Below are 19,891 nucleotides of genomic sequence, written 5' to 3'. Positions count from 1 at the left end.
GCTACGGCTTGAATGTAAGCAGGAAACCACTCTAGGCCTTTGCATGTGCAGTGCTGCTTGTGACATGAAATGGCCTCTTATATACCCTGGGAATCAGTTAAGCTTAAGAATGTCAAATAGGACATAAAGTATTATGTGACCAGCTGCATTTTTTGTTGTGTTCATTGTATTATACATTTAGTGGTACCAGATATTAGAATGAACAAGAAATTGAAGAAAACAAGGGTGGTCTAATAATTTTTTCCATGACTGTATAGAGCAGGATCCTGCTATACTCAACAGTAAGAATTACATCGGCCATGTCATTTACATTTCTCTACTAGTCTACTATAAATCATATTGCTCGCTGTTTATTCCAAAAGACTCTTTATTGTTCCAATAACAGACACCCCCTTTTGTTGCATCTGTAATGGACAGTATAAAAACACGATAAAGAAAATATACAACAGATGTTTAGCACCAGGTTCTTCAACAGAGGGCTGATGGTTATTTATCACAAGACTGAGCCAACTCACCTCCATCATGTTGAACTGACAACCATAGTGACACACAATACACAATACAGGTTTAAGTTCTGACCTACGGGCCAGAAATCTTGGATCTTTAGAGGGCAGGAAAACATGACGATCCAAGATTAGTGTTTAGCGATAGTCTGTCTGACCATGTCTATCACACGGTTGATAAGCAAAAGAGCAGTAGGCCTAGCTGAGCCCCAGTGGAGGTAGGCATCTCTTGCTGCATCTTGAGAAAAACAGAAACACATTTCCCACCTGCATTCAAACAGTAAATAATGCTAGTACATTTCTGATAAAAAGAAAAAAATTAATGCTATTATAACAATTACAGATGTTATTTTTCTGTTTCATCGAGGAGAACAAAGCAGGTGGGAAAAAAGTTTGTATAGCAGTATCCTTTAAGATCACATTACATGGCTATGGAAACAACTGAAGTAACATCCCAGGCCATTGGTACTTGCGTACATCCATTCGTCTTGTCAGCAATAAAATAATTACTACATACTGATAAATCATCTGGGTTTGTATTGCACCAAATATATTCTCTAGTTTTACAGTAGGGTTTGGTAGTGGGACATGGGATGTGCAAAATATAGGGGAGGAATCTGCGTAGTGGGATTAATAATCTCAGATGGAATAGTGCAAGAAGTAGATCTGAAGCCAACATACAGTATATGCTTTGGGTGAAAACAAGACAATCACAAAAAGATAACTGAATTAAAACAAGACACATCCCACTAACCAACAAATTAATCAGAATCTGCTTTCTACAACTGCATAATGCCATTTTCTTCATCACTTCACATCTACTGTACCTCTACATTTTGTGGGTGTTGGGGCTGGATATGTAGTCACTTAGAACATGTATGTTTGTGCTAAGACATGCAAATCTCTAAAAAATACTTTAAAAGAAATAATGAATTAAAATATTTGGTTTTAGTACAGGCTGATGGCCAATTACTGTAGTTCAATACACAATTTTGTAGCTGGGACCTAAACACAGAGTGACTGGGTAAAGATGGGGCTTGGTTGATGCTCAAGATTCCTTCATTTGAACCACGTTTTGGCTACTGGCTTGCAACACATCAACAGTGACTGTAGCATCAAAGACAAATATTGCAAACAAGGCTTGGATCGACAGAATGTCAATAAATTTCAATATACTTTTCTTAAATCAAAAATAATTAAGAAAAAATGTAATTAGCAATTTGGAGTTTTAACAGGACCTAAGTAACTATAAATAAAAAATGTATCATCATGGGGTGGGGGACTTTTGAGCTGTACATTTTTATGGTCATTGTCTGAAAGAAGTGGCGGCCTTGATAACGTGCTATGTTTTGGGGGAGATGGCACTGTCTCGATGCAGTCAAGCTTTGTCTTTCCTTCAAATACAGCCACTAGGACAATGCTTACTGTTTAAGCGCTTACCTCATTAAAACTCTGTTCAACGTAATGATTTGATCTACTATACACGCTCAGAAAGACAAAGGCAAGTTGACAGTAATAAAATAATAAAAACAAAAAAATCAAACATTCTGTACATACACATCCATGGATAAAAATAGTGCAACATCAAGCTTTGTTAAGTTAGACTGCTACATAAATGCTGAGTGTAAGTCTGAACCATAGTGGGATGGTCAGTCCATGTGGTCAGCTCAATGTCCAAAGGCACCACGTTAAACCACAGTCCCTTTCCCAGGTTGCTTCATTTAGTTTTCTGCCAGAGGAGAAAGAGAGCATTAGTTGATTTTGTGGTGACTTGAAATTGAAGCTTCATAACAGTTGTTGTGTTACATGATATTCAATAAAAGAAGCAAGATAGTTACCAAACACAAAGTCACACCACCTCGGCCCGGTTAGGCCCCTCATTCGCGATTGTCTCATTTTCGCTGGTGGTGGTTGTGGTGGTTCAGTAGACACAACCCCAGGACTTCTGTATTTGCCTTTCTGCCTCCCCACTGGCATCTCATCCTGCTCCTGGACTGATTTAGGGGCAGAACCTGCTAGCTCTCTTGAGGCAGTCCTACTCATACTCCTTTTTCTTGCAGTTTTCACAGCTTTAACAACTCCTACCAGTTCTCTCTCCTTTCCTGCAAAGAGGTATGCAGAAGGTGACCCATCATCCAGTGTCACGGTACAGGAGTCCCACTCTTCCTCAGCTGATTCATTGTCTGGAGAGTTGATCTTCCTCAGAAACACCCGGCATTCCTTCAGCGTCTCAGGACTCCAGGCTTTAGAGCAGAGGTTCTGCTCTTTGGGTACATCAACAGGCTCCTGAGTTTGGTCGACAGAACTGGTGGCAGAACTGTTCTCCAGACAGTCGGATGACTGATATTTTGCTGATCTGCGTAATGCTTTACGTTTTGGCTGTAGTCTGGTCACTACATGTCCATTTGAACAACTTGTAGCTACCTTTATGTTTTTATCTCTCTGCCTCTTTTGCCACCTCTCCCTTTCTTTCCGGTTTAGGAACCTTGTCGTTGCTCTAAATAGAGTGGCCTGGTATTTGCTAAATGCTCTGCTTCTCCTCCATTGGGCTCCCTGATTAAGCATGCCTGTTGCAAACCTGGGAGTGAAAAGTTGTCGCCTAATATCATGTGTTGATAGAGATGCCTCATTCCTCTTTCTCAGCCTTCTTTGAGCCTGTTGATGTTGCAGAGGACTTTTAGGCACCAATTTGGCAAATTTCTTGATGTGTCTGCGGAGTCGCTCGGCCTGAGGACTGTGGCAAACACTTTTTTTATTGGTAGAACGAGGGAAGTGCATAAGTTCGTAGGGATTCCGAGAGCTCGCTTTCTTGACAATAGCCAGAGACTGTGTCTCTGTGGTCTGCATAAACCAGGAGCAGAGCTGCTGCATGCTACAGGACCTTGGTTTATTAGGAGGACAGTCGAACAAAGTTCGAACCACAGAGGAATGTTTGGACTTCCTGTTGCCTTTAGTGCCTAGTTTAGAATTGAATGCAATTTCTTTTTCTTGGTTCTCCACAGTGTCTGAGACCCAAGTGTCAGAGATGAGGCGTATTCGCCTGGCAAGCTCCTGGTTCATGGTCTTTTCCTCAGCTGATGCTGCCCACCACCTTAGCGTTTCTTTTGGGGTAAAGATTGAGTCGACAGATATCCCTGCCACTCTACTCAGGTCCTGAGAGATGTTCTTTCTCTCTTGTCCATAGAGCGGTCTTTTCTCCCCTGAAATTTCTACACTGCTTTGTTGCTCCGCCTGTCTCCTTTCATTGTTGGCCTTATTCAGCAGAAGTTGTTTAGAGCGCCGTAGTAGAGCAGTACTGTGACTGTATGATCTAGAGGTGGAGGTGGCAACTGCATGCAGAAAATGGATTGAGGGCTTTCTCACTCTCATTGAGTGACGCACTGCCACCAGCTGATCTGGCAGTTTGTCTCTAGTTTCATCCCTTGTTTCTTTCCCTTCCTCTGTTTGACTGCTTTTGCTTGTTGACTGACGACTGATTGTCCTGGGCTCTTTGGCAGACTTGAATTCCGGTAGAAGTACTTTTTTATGAATTAGTGTGTCAGGGGACTGCCGGGTGTCCTTGTTTATCTGGATTTTACGTTGTCGAGGTGATACTGTGGTTACTGTAACTGAGATTCCAGATATTTTAACTTTTGCTGGTCTACCTGGTTTCCTTGATGGTACAGAATCATCCCGTTTCTGGCATTTGACATTACCGCTAGATTGAGGTGCAGACTCTTTCATAGGGCTGACAAAATTTAATTCCTTTGACAACTCTGTTGAGGCTGTTGTGATACTACCTGAGCAGGTGTTAGAGTTGTGCATTAAAATTCCCAAGTCACTTTTAAGGCCCACTGCTTGCCAAGCATCATGGAATTCTGTTTGGAGCTGGTCAAAGCTCTCAGACACCGTTCGTTTATTTCTCCTTGAACGGCCATACACTACTGTTATTTTGAGGTTCTTGTTTACATTCTCCTCAACGTCGGATGGTACATCAGATTTTCCGTTTGCCATTTTTGTCCCCATTAGTGAATCCACAGCCTTCTGCTTGCGTGGTCGACCAATTGGCCTCTTCACTTTTTGCTCCAGCTGTGGTCCCAGCTTCTTTGGCCGACCTGGACGCCTTTTTGGAGGAGTGGTTTCATGGAAAGATAGCAAGCCGCCGGGTGATCTCTCAGTTCCAGCTGCACGCTTAGTTGGAGTACCTTCACCAGACCTTCTGGAACTTATTTTAGGTGATGAGGAAGCTGACTTCAGTGAAGAGGCAGACTTTGCTGGTGAAGCAGAGGACTTACTTGGTGAAGAAGGTGACTTGGGTGTTGAGGAGACAGACTTGGCTGGTGAAGAAGCTGACTTGGGTGTTGAAGAGACAGACTTGGCTGGTGAAGAAGCTGACTTGGGTGTTGAAGAGACAGACTTGGCTGGTGAAGAAGCTGACTTGGGTGCTGAGGAGACAGACTTGGGTGGCGAAGAGGCTGACTTGGGTGGCGAAGAGGCTGACTTGGGTGGCGAAGAGGCTGACTTGGGTGGCGAAGAGGCTGACTTTGTTGGTGAATGAACAGATCTTGCAGGTGAGGTAGCAGACTTTAGTGGTGAAAAAACAGATTTTACTTGTGAAGTAGCCAACTCAGTGCTCAGGCTTGTGTGTTTCTGAAGAGTCCCTGACCAAGAAGACTCTTCATATGGGTCAAAGGGTTCCTCTGCTTGTCCACTAGTGCCTGCTGATTTGAGACTGTATCGGATTCCTTCCTTATCCTTTACTGGTGATACAAACATGAGCTTAATTGGACTAGTGTACTGGACTTGAGCGTTTGGAGGGCTCTCAAAACAGGTAAAGGAATTAATGGTGACATCCATATTTGATGTGTTTGTGGGAGTTCTTGAAGCAGTCTTTGAGTCTGGCAGTCTTTTTGGAGACGATCGCAGCCTTCCAAAAGTTTTGGCACCACAGTCACTGCCATCTGTCCCATTGTCTGAGCTGGGTTTTGTCGAATTCTTCTCTTTGGCAGCCACATTTTGTGGAAATACCTTGTTACTGTTTGACTGTTTATCAGATGGTCCACGTTGTTCTCTTTGTGCAGGTTCAGAGGCAAACTTCCATGTGTGCTCACGTGAGGACAGAGGGGTTTCACTTTTTGATTCAATCTGGGAGTCCTTAGCATCTGGATCTTTGGACAAGGCATCCGAGATGCTTGATGTCAAAGCCTTGTCCTTACGTGTTTTCTGATTGAAGACGCTTTCAGAGAAACATGCAACAAAGAACATCTTCCTGGGCTCTGTTACATAGGAGGAGAATCGCTGTGGAGGGACAATATTCCTCCTGGATCTCCTCCCCTCACTGTCAGAATTTTGACCTGCTGGGGCTTCTTCGTGGTTCCTATCGCTTCCAGCACTGCTACCTTTACCATCTTCTTCACAGGGCCTGTTACGCTGTTTTGTTGAGGTTGCAGTCACTGTCATCCCCCGTGTTTGTAGGATGTCACCCATTGAGCCTGAGCTGCACTTGCTCTGCAGCTCAGGGGCAAGTGTTTGTGTGCCTGAGAAAGTAAGACCTTTGTCCTCACTAAATATCTCTCTTTCTTTCTTCTCCGCTTTAATGATCTGAATTTCTTCTGTTACTATAACTGTCTGTATCTCCTCTTTTACTTCATCTCTGTCACTTTGTGCAGTGAGCATTTTCAGAGGTCCCTCACCAACTCCATGATTCTCCACAGGTTCCACATCTACCTCCATTTCTCTCTTAGACTCCTCTTTGACTAGGTTTGAATCCGATGAAGTGTTTGATGTAGATTCAGTCACGTTTTCATCTTTCAGTCTTGCCCTCTTTGCTAGTGGCACCTTTCTCCTGGTGTAAGACTGGTCAAACATGGCAAGCTCTCGTTTAATTTGTAAAGTATGCCTTCTGGTTGAAGCATCATCAGGAGGTGTTGCCATAGCAGCAAGAACTTCCTGGCGACGACGGGAGCGGGTATTAGGTGACTTGGGCTCTGTGCTATCATGGCGATTGAAAAGCTCACTGAGATTGTAGTCACTAGCACTGCCTGTATGAAGCACTGTGGTAATGATTTCAGTCAGATGGGCATCAACATGTTGCAAGTTCTGACTGGTTGAGGGGGACTGTGGCTGCTCCTTTTCAGAGACATAAATGGCATTGGAAACCAGAGGTGGGTCTTTCTCTACAGGTTCGATTGTCTCCAATTTCTCACTGAAGCGATTCACGACATCTTGGAGTGAAGTCCCATTTGGGTTCTGCTCGGTGTGACTACTTCTTGCCATCCTACACACTAGCTTCTCTTCGGAAGCTGTATCCATATCTACTTCCTGGTGGCTTGCATTAACAAGACCATCTTTAACCATTACGTCAGCTTCCTCCTCCTGTCTATGGTGAAGGAGGGAGGGTGGCTTTTCGTCAGTTTTCTTATTGATGTCCGAGGGGATTGGGGACAGAGGGGGAGGAGAGGGGCTCTGCTCTCTCTTCAGGACTGGACAAGGAGGATCCCCGTCTCCAACCCCTCCTTCTATTGTGCTACTGACCTGGGTCAGACAGACATGGTTTAAATAGCAGGGACAAGAGTGGGGGTTGTGTTGGTTACAGCAGATCGATGAGGAAGGGCAAAAACTAGAGGAGGGAGTACACAGTGATGGGGATTTAGATGCCGAAGGAGGGGATGTAAATGAACACACTATGGTGTTGATGTGACTTACAGGCAGGCTTTGGCAGGAAATGCAGTGCAGCCTCTTGGGACAAAGAACAGGGTAGGTTTCCATCCTGGACCTCTGAAAACAGCAGCAGCTTGAGCCCAGAGGAGCTTCACTTTTACTGTTTGTTAAAGGGTAGTGATGGGTGCTACAATTGGACTGGCAGCCCCCTGGATGATACAATGTACTGCCATGACCTTGATGATCACAATCAGTTAAAGGGTAGTACGGGCTGCTGTTATAAGCTTTACATTCACTAAATGGGACTGCATTAGGGGTAACATTATCTTGTGGGTTTACACCACAATGACAGCAGGGAGATTCAATTTGACCCACAGGTCTGTGATTAAGGAACAACAGCAATTTTTCCTGGTGTGCCAGCTTCAGGATCTGGTAGAGTAAGGAACTATGTGATGGGCAGAGTGAGCTGAGAACAGCATCCAGCGCAGAGCTCTGACGACACTTGTTCCCTCCATGTCCAAGATCTCCCAACTCTTCAGTAAGTGATGGCAGCAAGGAGCTAGATGCAAAAATAAAAAGATTGGAGGTTTTACTCATAGCTGAGCCCAGTTTTAAATGACAACAGCAAATAAGTATTGACAGTCAGATTATGTTTTGAATAGCAATATTATATACCTTATGCTATGTTAATTCAATCATAGTCTGGTGTGATTTCTAATTCATCCATATGTGAACATTCTGCAAGCCTGGGGTCTGTTTAGATAGATAGATAGATAGATATACTTTATTTATCCCAAGCTGGGAAATTACTATAGCTATAACTAACTAACTATATTCTGTTAATAAAATTATGACAGGCAACTGATTAGAGAACAGTTTTATTGATGAGTTGCTGAAGGCAAATGATAACATTCTGCTAAAAGCAGAAGGAACGATTGTAGAAACGCTTAAACCAAAATGCTTTTTTCAACAGCACTTTCACCAACAAACACCTAAAAAACCCTCTCAATTGTTTTAATCAACTAACAGTTAAGTCAGATCCTGTGAGTGATTTATTTCAATAAAAAAGCAAGTCATTGATTTAAATAACATTATAATTGCTTCAGTGTTTGATAATGGATAATATTTCCAACAATTTAAGTACTAAATGTATCCAGACCTGTTCAACTGGGCTGGATACAGTATAAGAGTGTTACACTCTGTAGTGTTGCTATTAAGTTTGTAATGATAACCAAATATTTTTTTAAAATCACTTAAATAACTTCATTTTAACAAAATCACTAAACAACCACAATAGTCAGGGGTGTCATTTCGGGACTAAATAAATCATAAAGGCTAACATTTAAGAGCTGTCATGCAGTTGTAGCAATACACATTTCACGTTGCATCAAAGTGCCCCATTACAAATCAAAAACTACAACAATCAAACGAGTAAAATCACAGTTCTGAAGCACAATCAATAAATAAGTATGCAGCAACACCACAAAACAGGTTTCTACAATAAAAATGCATCTAATAAATCATAGTGCAATATCTGATTTATGCATAAATAGATTTTGCATAAATAGATTTTGTTAAGTCGTTTCAAAGATTTGCCAGCAGTTCAGTAAAAAAAACAACAAAAACCTCCATTTGAAAATCAAGCCGCTGCCCATGTGTGTTCCCAGAGTATACTGCAATATAACTTAAATAAACTAATAATTTTCTTTTTCTATTTCTTAACAGGTGTGTGGGCCTGCTTACAAACTGGCCTTTTGATATAAATAGCAGATACTTCCCAGAGTGGAGACACCATGCTGCACTATGCCGTAGCCCCAGACAGAGAGACTCAGGCACTGTGTACTGTTATGAACGGAGACATTCAGGAGCGGAGACATCAGCATTTGTATAGTTGCCAAAGTTACAAAGGTTGAAATGCTAAAGAATCTGACCAAAGAGAACCTTAAAAAAGTAACCAGCTTTACAATTAGCCTTAAAAATAACACATACAAAGATAACCAACAAGAACGAATACTTGCACCCGTAATCTCTCCTTCCCGACGCAAGCTCAGAACATGGCAGATCTCCTTTAAATGCCAAAGGGCAGAATTCAAACCATTTCAAATATATCCCTCCACACTGCACTTAATGGCTGACTGACTGTATGATAATTAACTTGAAAGTGTTGTTGATGGCAACATATTTACACTTAGGTGTTGTTCCTTGAGAGACAAACAGCTCATAAGCCTTCCTAGGCTAATAAGAGCTCATGCCCCAGTAGATCCAGTATCATAACTCAGAGGCCTTGATGTGAAACCTGACACTGGGATATAGGCAGATAAAGTTCAGAGGTATATGTGGCAACGAGGTTAGACAGAGAGAGAAAGAGAGAGACAGGCAGGCTGACATCACAGCAAAACAAATCGAAGCAGCTTTGTGTGGGTAACCCTGAACTGCTGCTTTGGTAGTAGCACTGTTAATGGAAATAGGCCCATCTCAGAGACAGACATGAGTGTAGACGCAACTGTTAGCATTTCCCCAGACACAGACAAAGAAGCCTGTAAGCCGAGCACTGAATCAAGACATCGTCACACCGCTGATTTTTTTTAACAAAAAACTACTGTAACCTCCAGTAGCCTTCACAATCATGCATCAATAACATTTAACCTTTCCATAAACTAAATTCTGGTTGAAATGAGCTTCTTTGTTGTAGTTACACTTCTTTGTGCCAGAGAAATGGTCCAGTAGCATAAAGTTTTAAGCAGCAGTCATGTAAGAGGTTTACAGTACAGCTGTGTTTCCACTGCATGGCACGGCTCGGCTCTACTCTTCTCGCTTTTTATACCAGGTACTTTTCTCAATTCCATTTTTCACTAAAGCTAGTACCCCCGCAACGTAGGTGGGATTTGTAGCTGACAGTCACAGCGACACTCGACAAGGAAAACCAAAAGGGTTCAGCAAATCCAACATCAGAGCGGAGACGACGAGACGTGTCGCATAAGTGACGATTCTAGAATTCATTCTCTGACCAATCAGTGGTCTGCAGCCTCGTGACTCCACCACCACTCAACCGTCAATTAGCTCGCTTGGAACTTTGACTGAGGTGATTCCAAAAAAGTACCAGGCACAATCCACAACTTTTGACAATGGAAAACCAAAAAAGAGCGAGTCAAGTCGAACCGAGTCGTATGATGCATTGGAAACACTGCATCATACAGCTACAGTAGCAGAAGTAGTAAATATCTGCAATAACAAAAAAAGCATCTTTCACAAACAGTACACATACACAATAACATACATTTCCCAAGCTTATCAGTGCACATTTTAAAACATGCTGCACAGTTGCATTTCAACTACACTCAATATAATGTTCAGACTAGCTTACACAAATAGAGAAGAAAACTACATGGACACAAAATGGCTTTCTTAAGATAATCTCTTCAACAAAAACTCATAATGAAGATGTAGCCATCACAGCAGTTTGTACTGTACAATCTCCCTGTTCGTAGAGGTCTCTATCAATAGCAATGAGTTTTTAATCTGTTAAAATGGCTCTAAGTCACTTCAGTAGTCTGGGTAAAATACCCAGAGAGAGACAGAAAGCTGCAAATGACAATCATCAACGCTCCATTAACAAGGAGCTTTAAGAATTGAATCAAACCTGAATAACCTAATAACCTAACAGCTAGCAAACATGAGAGTCACACTTTATGTCTTAGCCCTAAGAGGTCCACAACTGTGTTTCTCATACTTGATCCTGGGCAATCTGGTAGACAACAATCAATGTCAGCTTTTCTCCTTGAAGAAAAACCAAATCACATAAAAACGAAAACAAAGTTAAGAACGTCCTGAAGGTCTTTTAGGAAAATGCTGGTGTTATTTTATCCTGTTATAATCAACAAATCTCCTACAGACCAAAACCAAAAACTGATTTATCCTTAAAACTACACACTCGATATAGCTTATACCGCTGTGCTGTAGAACTCCAGTCCCATGCGCACCAGTAAATCAGGGGCATGGGAGAATAGGAACAATCATAAAGTAGTGAACTAAAGCAGCAAAGTTTCCGAAGCCACTGAGAACTTCAATATATCAGGTTTGGGCCACACAGACAATGCATGCTAGGATAAAATTAATTTTCAGTTTTCATCTTCCTATTTGTTGACAGCAGTAAACAGATAATATAATGCAAGCCATATCCTTGAAGATCTTTCAGCTTTAATGATAAAAGCTACGAGGAGTTTGTTGAGTTTAGTAGCCCCTGTGAACAAAAGCTGCAATGAGCACCACTGCCTCTTGAATAATGCTGAACCTCGTAGCTGCTTTGATCAAAGCCCAGGACTAAGCCAGAGAAATACAGCTAAAAGTATGACTATCACATTACAGACATAGTTAAAAGACCTGAATATCGATATCCATATATTTTGTAAAGGCATGTGTTGTGTTTTAACAAGTGTTCCCAGAAAACATTTATCTTGTAAGAGGTGGTGAGTTCAAGTGTTGAGGAGTTCTGGAGGCGTTTTGTGGTCTAGAGCCTCTTTGCGTCAGCAGCAGAGGCAAGAGTCCCTGAGTTAGTGGAACCGGTCATGGTACCAGAACCAGACAAGTTGGAATTGGATGAACAAAAGTTGGCAGATTTCTTCTTGGGTGGGTTCTTCAGTGTACCAGTACGCTCCTTGACTTTGTATTCCAGTGTGCTATGGGGCACCCCATAAACCCCCTGGGCCTTGGACACACTCATGCGACCTGCCATCACCATGGTGATGGCCTCTTCCAGCAGGTCATGGTCGTACTGGCGGTATCTCCCACGTTTCTTTCTCGGCTGCTTGTCTTTATCCCGGCTGCCTGACCCCTCTTCCGAGTCATCCAGTGAGGACCCTCGTGGTCCTAGGCGATGAGGTGACTGGTTGGCAATGCCCTGGCAGCCATGTGGTAAGAAAGGAGGTCTGAGTTTGAAGAGAGATGAAGGTCTGCTAGCAGCGCTCGATGAACTGGCAGAACCTTCTGTTGATGAGGTTCGTTGATGTAGGTTTTCAGCCACACTGCAATTCTCAGCTGTGATCGACCTGTTATGGTCAGACATGGACCGGACCTGAGGAATGCGCAGGGATGTTGGTGGCTCCAGGCTGGGGGTGGGGCTTGGTGGTGGCTGGAGAGCATCCCTGAGCTGGGGAAAAGACTGGGGGAGGGTTTTCTGTAGACCACTTGGTTGATAGAAGGTAAGAGAGGATGAAGGAAAACTCAAGTCTCCGTTCTCCTCCGCAGCTCCTCCGATTTCAGCCCGCTCTGCCCACGCTGCCACCTTCTGCAGAACGAGTCGCGCTTCACCGCCCAGCATTGATGACATCACATTGTATGACGTCACTTCATCCCTGAAATCCCTGCATCCTGGTGTAAATTGATGTAGCAACCCCAGCCTTCCTTCAGCCCAGCCATCCAGACCTCGCCTCAGGGTGTGAAGAGGTATTCCATAAAGCAATGCTGCCCGCTGCTCCTGCAGCCTCCCTGAACGTATATCCTTCAAGGCCTTGGACAGCAACCCCTCAGACAGCTCCAAGCTCCTCTCAATGTACTCCTCCTTCTGCCTGTGCTGCCTCCTAGGGATGGGAGGACCAAACAGCAGGGTCAGGATGGAGGTGATGGAGGGGGTTTGATTTTGGCATAGGGGACAGGGGGTGCAGAGCGAGGGGTCCACTCCTTTATGCCTTGTGTTGGTAACATCACTGCGACTGTTATGTGTCATGTCTGTCTGTTCTCAGTCTGTTTCTGCGCTCTCACACACACACTGTGTGTCTCTCACGCACACATATTCTTTCTGTGTGGCAAAGCCTCTTCACGTCCAGGTGGGACAGTCTGTGAATGGCTGGGGTTACTTTGGCGCTCACACACAACCCCTGTAGTTTTGAGATATCCTTCAGTGACAGTCCTACATGCTTGAAGGTTGAATAATCAAACTCATCATAACTGGATCAGTAAAAAAAGGAGGTAAAATCGTTACTGCAATGTTCTCCTCATTGTACAATCCTGAGCTGTTGGCAAATGTTATGATACGGTGCCATTGCTGTGACGTTACCGCTCAAGAGATAAAAGAGTCAACCCCATAGAACCAAAACCACCAAACACAAGCTACCCCTTCATAATGACTAACAACAAAGTGACCCAAAGCACTGCCAAACAAAGGAGTATGCATTATCATTCAGGCCAGAGAGGCGTTAATTCGTTCACTTAAATAAAGGAGTGCTGGCAAAAAATAACAGAGTAACACAACACAGCATTGATGCTAACCTTCCAATCTTAGCTACGCTAAACACCGAAAAGGAAATGCAGTAGACAATAGTGCTGAACTCAGTTATAAATGGGGATTTCCTTACATGCAAAATAATATTTAGCAGGTTTGGACAAAAATGCCTCAGTCATGTAAATTTATTATGGTATTTAAGAAGAAGCCCCAGTTTTAACCAATAGTAATGATAGGGCTTTCTCCTGCATTTTGCCACAAGGCTGAATACCACTAAAATTTATAGACAGAGGGAAGCCCAGAATGAAAAAAACTCTTACCCTGAGGCTTTGTGATTAGATGAGGATGTTGATGAAGTTGCTGAGCAGGCAGAGTTCCTGTTGGAGAGGTCGAGCACGCCATCTGAAGAATTCATTTAAAATGGTTAGGGTTTGAGTTACAGTACTTGGGTAAAACTTTGGAAGCTGGAAAACATTTGTTATTTGCTTTGAATTCACAGTATGCTCCATGGTTTTCCTACCTGGTTCACTTTCACTCTCTTTCTCCTCCTGGGTTCGGCTCAGTGTGAGGTCCAGAGGGGCATCTGATGGTTCTGACACAGGTGATGAGGTCCTTGTTGTAACACCATTTGTACTGGTGTGGTGCAGGCACTTGGACGCGTACTCCAAGGCAAATTGATGTATCATCTTCTTCATCAGCTCCTGGGCAACCAGAGGGATGTTGGAATCACAGCCAACGGACACATCTAGTGAAGAGGACGCAAATGAATTTAGAGGTTAAAAAAAGAAAATGGATTTGACTTTTAACACAACAATCAGAATTTCCATTGTCCTTACAGGACAAGAAAAAACCTAAATTGTCATGTGTTTTTGGTCCTCAGAGCAAGATTTTTCTGACATCTTGCAATAAAAACGTTGTAACAAAAATCCCTCCTGGTCCCAACATGTTAGTAGACAAATATGACAAGTTTCTCCAAAATGTCGTAATTTGTTTACTTCTAGGAAGGGGTGGGCAATATGACTATTTATACCAACAGATGATATAAATGTGTCTACCAGCAGAGGTTTTGCCACACCGTTTATATGTGGTAACTGCATCTTACATCAAGCATCTATATACAATGAATGATGTTAATGGCAATCTTGACTTCAAGGACCCATTGAGTACACTCATATTTTAGGAACTATGGTATTAGCATATAATCAGTTACTTGCAAGGACAGGAAAGATGAAAAGATAAATCAAATGTAATGCTCAAAGAAATTAACTTCAATTCACCTTAATTGTATTAGTGCAGCAGCAGCAACATCAGAGAAGAATATCTCAAACCTCAGCACCTATAACTGAAACTATCTGCGTAGCAAATACTTGGCTAGGTACTTGGCTAGGTGAGAAATAGGATTTGACGTTTTGGCTATGGATTAACTTACGAAAGTCTGCAGACAACTAGTAACAGTACACAGATATGCTAATGGAAAGCCCATATGGCAGAATACCAAAGCAATCCAGAGCCTTCAAGGCAGACAAATCAAAGCAGGCTAGTCCTGTTTTTCATCCTATTTTGGAGTACTGTTACAGCCATTTCTTCTATTTAGATAGTACCTGAATAACTACAGGGTGAAAGCTGATAGCAGTGTGCCTAATGACAGGAGTGTTACCGAATCACAAGTTGATGCATTTGTGCCATGCTCCACAAGGCGGAAAGACATCCAGCTCACCTTTCCTGTGAAACACAGCTTGGAGGAACCTGTGCGCTGATTGGTTGCTCTCAGAGATGGTTGGAGCCTGACATGGAGAGTAATCAGAGGGGGAGGAGAGGGGTGACGTGGCCGCAGGTACTTGATCCTACAGGAGAAAAATAAATAAAAGTTACTTTACTGACCTTTTTTACTGTGATGACTATGGTATATAATTCTATATCTTATATCAAACAACAAATCTATTAGAACTGTCAAGAGCTAAGGATAACAAAAGACAAATACTGTTTGTGTATTAACTTGACCAGGATCATTCTTACACTGGGTTTGTCCAGGGGAAGGTTGCAGAATGAACATTGAGAGCAGCTTGTTTCTGGGGACCAGTCATCAACCTCTTCAGGTTCACAGTCTGAAAGACACAATATCACATAACCAGGCATTAATAAATTAGGATATATCAAGGATCAAACAGCTTCTAACTCACAAGACAGAATTTAACGTGAGGCAGTGGTGTTTCCCAAACTGCCGTCATGTTAATTTTATGCAAGGAGAACACTTAACACACTGCGGACAAATTTTTTTTATCATCTTATGACCTATCTTGTCAAATGTCATCAACCCTAATTTGAAAATACACATCCCACGTAAAATATATACCCTAAGATGACAGATATGTTTCATATGACTTCGAGTTACAGAAAGTAACACTTAGCACAAAGCTCTTGCTCTCCTGTAGACAGATGTGTCAGATCATAAACTCTGACTGTGAGGACCCAAGTATGCAGGATTTTTCTTGTTATTCCACTTTTCGATTTATATAAAGGCAACTATTCTGCTTAACATATGCGGTAATAGTAAATGATTGTGGCCATTACTGCAATTCCACTGATAAAATATTTTATTTATATTGCCCATGCCTAACTCCCATCAATAATGCTGTTACATACATACAGGGGAAACTCTGCCTGATGTTTAGAAAAAATTACGAGATCAGTACTAAATTAAAAGGCAAATAAATAAATGTCTCCCAAACAGTATTTCCACCAGGCAATTCATCATCACTGCCAGGTCTCTATCACACATCATCTATTATGTTCCCAGCCTCACTCTAACTCCAGATGGCACTGCTGCCTGCACTGAGACCGCAGACAGTGTCAAACAAGCTGTGTCTTTTGGCTCCAAGTGGAAGCACCAGTATTCTGTGACAGCATACTGCTAATCTAATGGAGACAGGAGAGCTACCACAAGTAAGCAGTGGTGTATCTGTCAGATTTAAATTTGGATAAGCCTGCAATGATCTGACCCATTACGTTTCAATGCTGACTTTAAGGGTTAAATTTAGCTATGATTCAATTTTACTCATTCCAGATATGACATGAACTACAATTAATCAGCATAATCTGTACCTGGATTAAGGGTATGAATTTTGAGTGCCTAAAAAGGAGACCAAAGTCTAATTTCCTCATAGCTATAAGAAGTCACAAGAAGTATTATGAAAATTACAAGGGACTAAATCACCTCAAATAATATTTATTTTGCATACAATGGGCAGTGATGTACAGGCCTGTCCCCACATATGCATTTTTCATAGAAAAACTGCTAACTGGGTGTTGTGTACCTTGTTTCTAGGGTCAGTTTCATCTAAATCCAGCATTTTCATCAATGCTATATTTGGTGAGGTATGTATCCACAACTCTAAAGATAAATAAAAAAGACGAAATTAATCACTTTTAAAACGAGTATCTGTGTATAGGGTTATACTGACATTTTCTAGTTCTGAGTCCAGCTTCAAAAATAAAATGGATAATATTAAATACCTGTCTAACAGAAAACTTGAATGTGACACACAATATGTATACTAATAATAAACAAGTGTTCAACATGTTCACAATCCAACATACACCGTCCTGCTGCCATAAACACTCACTGGAGAACCAAATGCGAATCAATCCATGGCTGAAAGTATTCCACAACAATGCACTGTTTACTCCTGTCTGAGTAATATTTGATGAAAACTTCAGTGACCAGCTGTTTGGGAAAAGCGACCATCCTTTTAATGACGTCTAAATATTTGTGACAAATTTTAAAGATGCATGTCCAAGGTATACAGACACAGTTGAGAAGTCATAAGACATTAGGAGACAGACAAGCACATTTTTAGTTTCTGTCATTTTCAGCTCTTTGTTAACATGCACAAAAACCCACCATCAAATAAATTGAGGTCTCTCAGCAACATTTGGCCATATATTCCCTCCAGAATGCTTTCAAATCCTGCAAGAGAAAACAAAGCAATCCTTCAGTACTGACGTATACACATACAAGATATGCATGCTTGAACTGCGTGACACTTGAGTGAGGTCGGTTCTACCCATTTTATGCCTGCGCCAAAATAGACCCGTTTAACGACAACACAGACTCTGGCTGCCAAGTGCACTGCTGTGAGCAGCTGTCAATTTAGGGGCAGACAAGGTAACAACCAGCACCTGTAATGCTTAATACCGGGTCCTTAAAATCACTTGGTAAACAACATAAACGACAAATACGATTCGTGATTAGAATTGACATTCATATTTTAATGTGATATTTTGTTTCCTGTACTCTGTCTTTGATGTCACTGTGATTAAATACTATGAACAAGAAGAAATCCAGCTAAGTTCGGGTGAGCTAACATGAGGTTATCGGCTACTGTAGCAGGAAAAAAATGTGTTCAAAATAGTCATCGGTACGTGGGAGACCGTTACCCGAGACCAATGAGATGTATGCTTTTCCCATATTGCACTGACATTAGCTGCACTATCGTAGCAACAATCCCCTCCCCCAAAATAACATCAACAGCATTCATGTTAGCATAGCTGGTTAGCATGGTATTAGCATAGCCAACATATATGTCAATAAACAAATATAGCTAACATTCTAACTATGTAGCTACAATTTATATGATGCGTCTTAATGCTACATATTCGAGATCCCCTAAGTCATAGAAAAATAGAGAGTTAGCACCGGCGAGTAGCAAGCTAGCTCAAGAGGGACAAAGAAAAGGAGCCAACTCGAACGGCTAGCCAGCTGGTAAATATTAGCCTGCCAGCTTAACTTAACCGCTAAAGCTGGCCACCTATGGTGCCTGGCTACTAGCTCGCTAGTAGTTAGCTAGCATTAGCTAGCAATGTAACACAGCGATCCCTCTGCCACTGGATGAAATCTCTTTGAACCGCGTCATTTTTTACAAAATGTGAAAGTGCACATGGATCATACCAACGCAGTGTATCAATTTGTGTCGCCAAGAATCAAGTTCCCGCCGAAACCCTTTCCTTTCTGCCGTGCACTTGGAGCACTGCACGGTCGCCATTCTGCGTCCTTCCCCCCTCTCTCTCCCTCTGTCTGAAAGACAGGAAACGGCTGTGGACGGTTTACCGCTGCAGCTCAGCAGCTGTCGTACCGCCAGCCTACCGATAGAGGGACAGGATGTAGCGACATGGGACATTTTTGCCCTGAACTGGGTCTCCCAGATATAACTGACTCACACTTTCTGTGCCGCTGTAGAACAAATCGAATACATGTTTGTTAGTGTAAACTATAGATAGATGGATAAAGATACAGCAGCCTTATGAGCGTCTTACAGTCTAATGCCATTGACCTTGATGAACACGATGATCCGATCCTGTCGATTAGTAAGCGAGCTACAGTTTTTGAATGCTAAAGCAATAAATGTTAATGTTTTTACAGCAAGGACTGCAGTATATCTATATTTCATGCAGTAATGTGGGTAGATGGTCACATGAGCACATTCCGTACTCATTAATGTCCATATGCTTATGCGTCAGCTGATTCCTCAGTGCCCTGCCATATCTCAGCACCGTGTGTGTGTGTGTGTGTATGTGTGTGTGTGTGTGTGTTTTGTGAGTGTGTGTGTGTGTGTGTGAGCGCATGTGTGTATCTGGAAGCGGGATATTGTCTGCCATATTATGCTTTTATTCTCTCTGTTGTTGTATTCTTTTATCTTGTGAAGCACTTTGTGTTGCATTTTAAATGGATGAAAAGTACTATATAAATAAAGTTTGATTGATTGATATACTATCTGTGTTGCATTCGTGATTGGCTGACTTTATGAATACTTTTGCGGTTGAAATATTGTTTATTTAAGTGTATTTGACTTCGATGAAAACCATAGAGTTAAAGGGAACCATATGGACAGAATCATGGTCCAGCGAACTACCTCAACTTGGCTGATAGATAGATAGATAGATAGATAGATAGATAGATAGATAGATAGATACTTTATTAATCTCCAAAGAGAAATTTACATTTCCCTGGCTGGTCTATTTTATCGCATTTATGTATCTATTTTGTCATGTCAAGTTTTATCATAGTCAGCTTGGTCCATACTTCGTTAAGTGCATACTCACAAAAAGTGTGCTAAGTGTTGTGTAATTGTTCTGTATTGTTATATATATATATATATATATATATATATATATATATATATATATATATATATATATATATATATATAGACCTGCCAATTATCATACTCTACCTAAATCTCAAGAAGCCACCGACAGTCTGAAAGGACTGCCAGCTCCTCCTCAAAGCAACCACATGAGGGCAGCAGAGAACTTTAGTTTTTTCAAAATACATCAATCCCGTGTGCATTAAGTTGTTGGGATGAACACAGGGTCATATGTGAAGCGACTTGATGATATACAGTCTGCAGTATCATTCACCTCATTCTCCAAAACCTCATGAATGCTGTTTCTTTGTTTACATCCAGTCAACAGGGCATACAGGCCCCAAATGCCCCACTTTTAATTTGTCTCTGAAACTGTAGTTAATTGCAGA

At 41.9% G+C, this 19,891-nt stretch overlaps 1 protein-coding gene across 2 annotated transcripts; it reads right to left on the bottom strand.

The window, feature by feature from the left end:
- Positions 1 to 271: 271 nt before the first annotated feature.
- Positions 272 to 18,411, bottom strand: lcorl (ligand dependent nuclear receptor corepressor-like). Of its 2 annotated transcripts, XM_041933070.1 has the most exons (8): positions 18,308 to 18,411; positions 17,261 to 17,326; positions 15,376 to 15,464; positions 15,077 to 15,203; positions 13,880 to 14,104; positions 13,680 to 13,761; positions 2,342 to 7,701; positions 272 to 2,232 (listed from the first exon to the last, which is right to left on the bottom strand). In XM_041933070.1, exons 1-8 carry the CDS (start codon positions 18,399 to 18,401, stop codon positions 2,225 to 2,227), a joined length of 6,051 nt encoding a protein of 2,016 aa, XP_041789004.1. In that variant the 5' UTR covers positions 18,402 to 18,411; the 3' UTR covers positions 272 to 2,224. The 2 variants fall into 2 exon arrangements, with proteins under 2 accessions (XP_041789004.1, XP_041789005.1); XM_041933071.1 differs by lacking the exons at positions 272 to 2,232; positions 2,342 to 7,701 and adding an exon at positions 8,015 to 12,718.
- Positions 18,412 to 19,891: the final 1,480 nt, after the last annotated feature.

This window comes from Chelmon rostratus, chromosome 3, assembly GCF_017976325.1.
Source record: "Chelmon rostratus isolate fCheRos1 chromosome 3, fCheRos1.pri, whole genome shotgun sequence".
In the NCBI taxonomy this organism is placed as follows: domain Eukaryota; kingdom Metazoa; phylum Chordata; class Actinopteri; order Chaetodontiformes; family Chaetodontidae; genus Chelmon; species Chelmon rostratus.
Note: the sequence above shows the minus strand (reverse complement) of the source record. Positions and strands in the feature narration are given on the sequence as shown.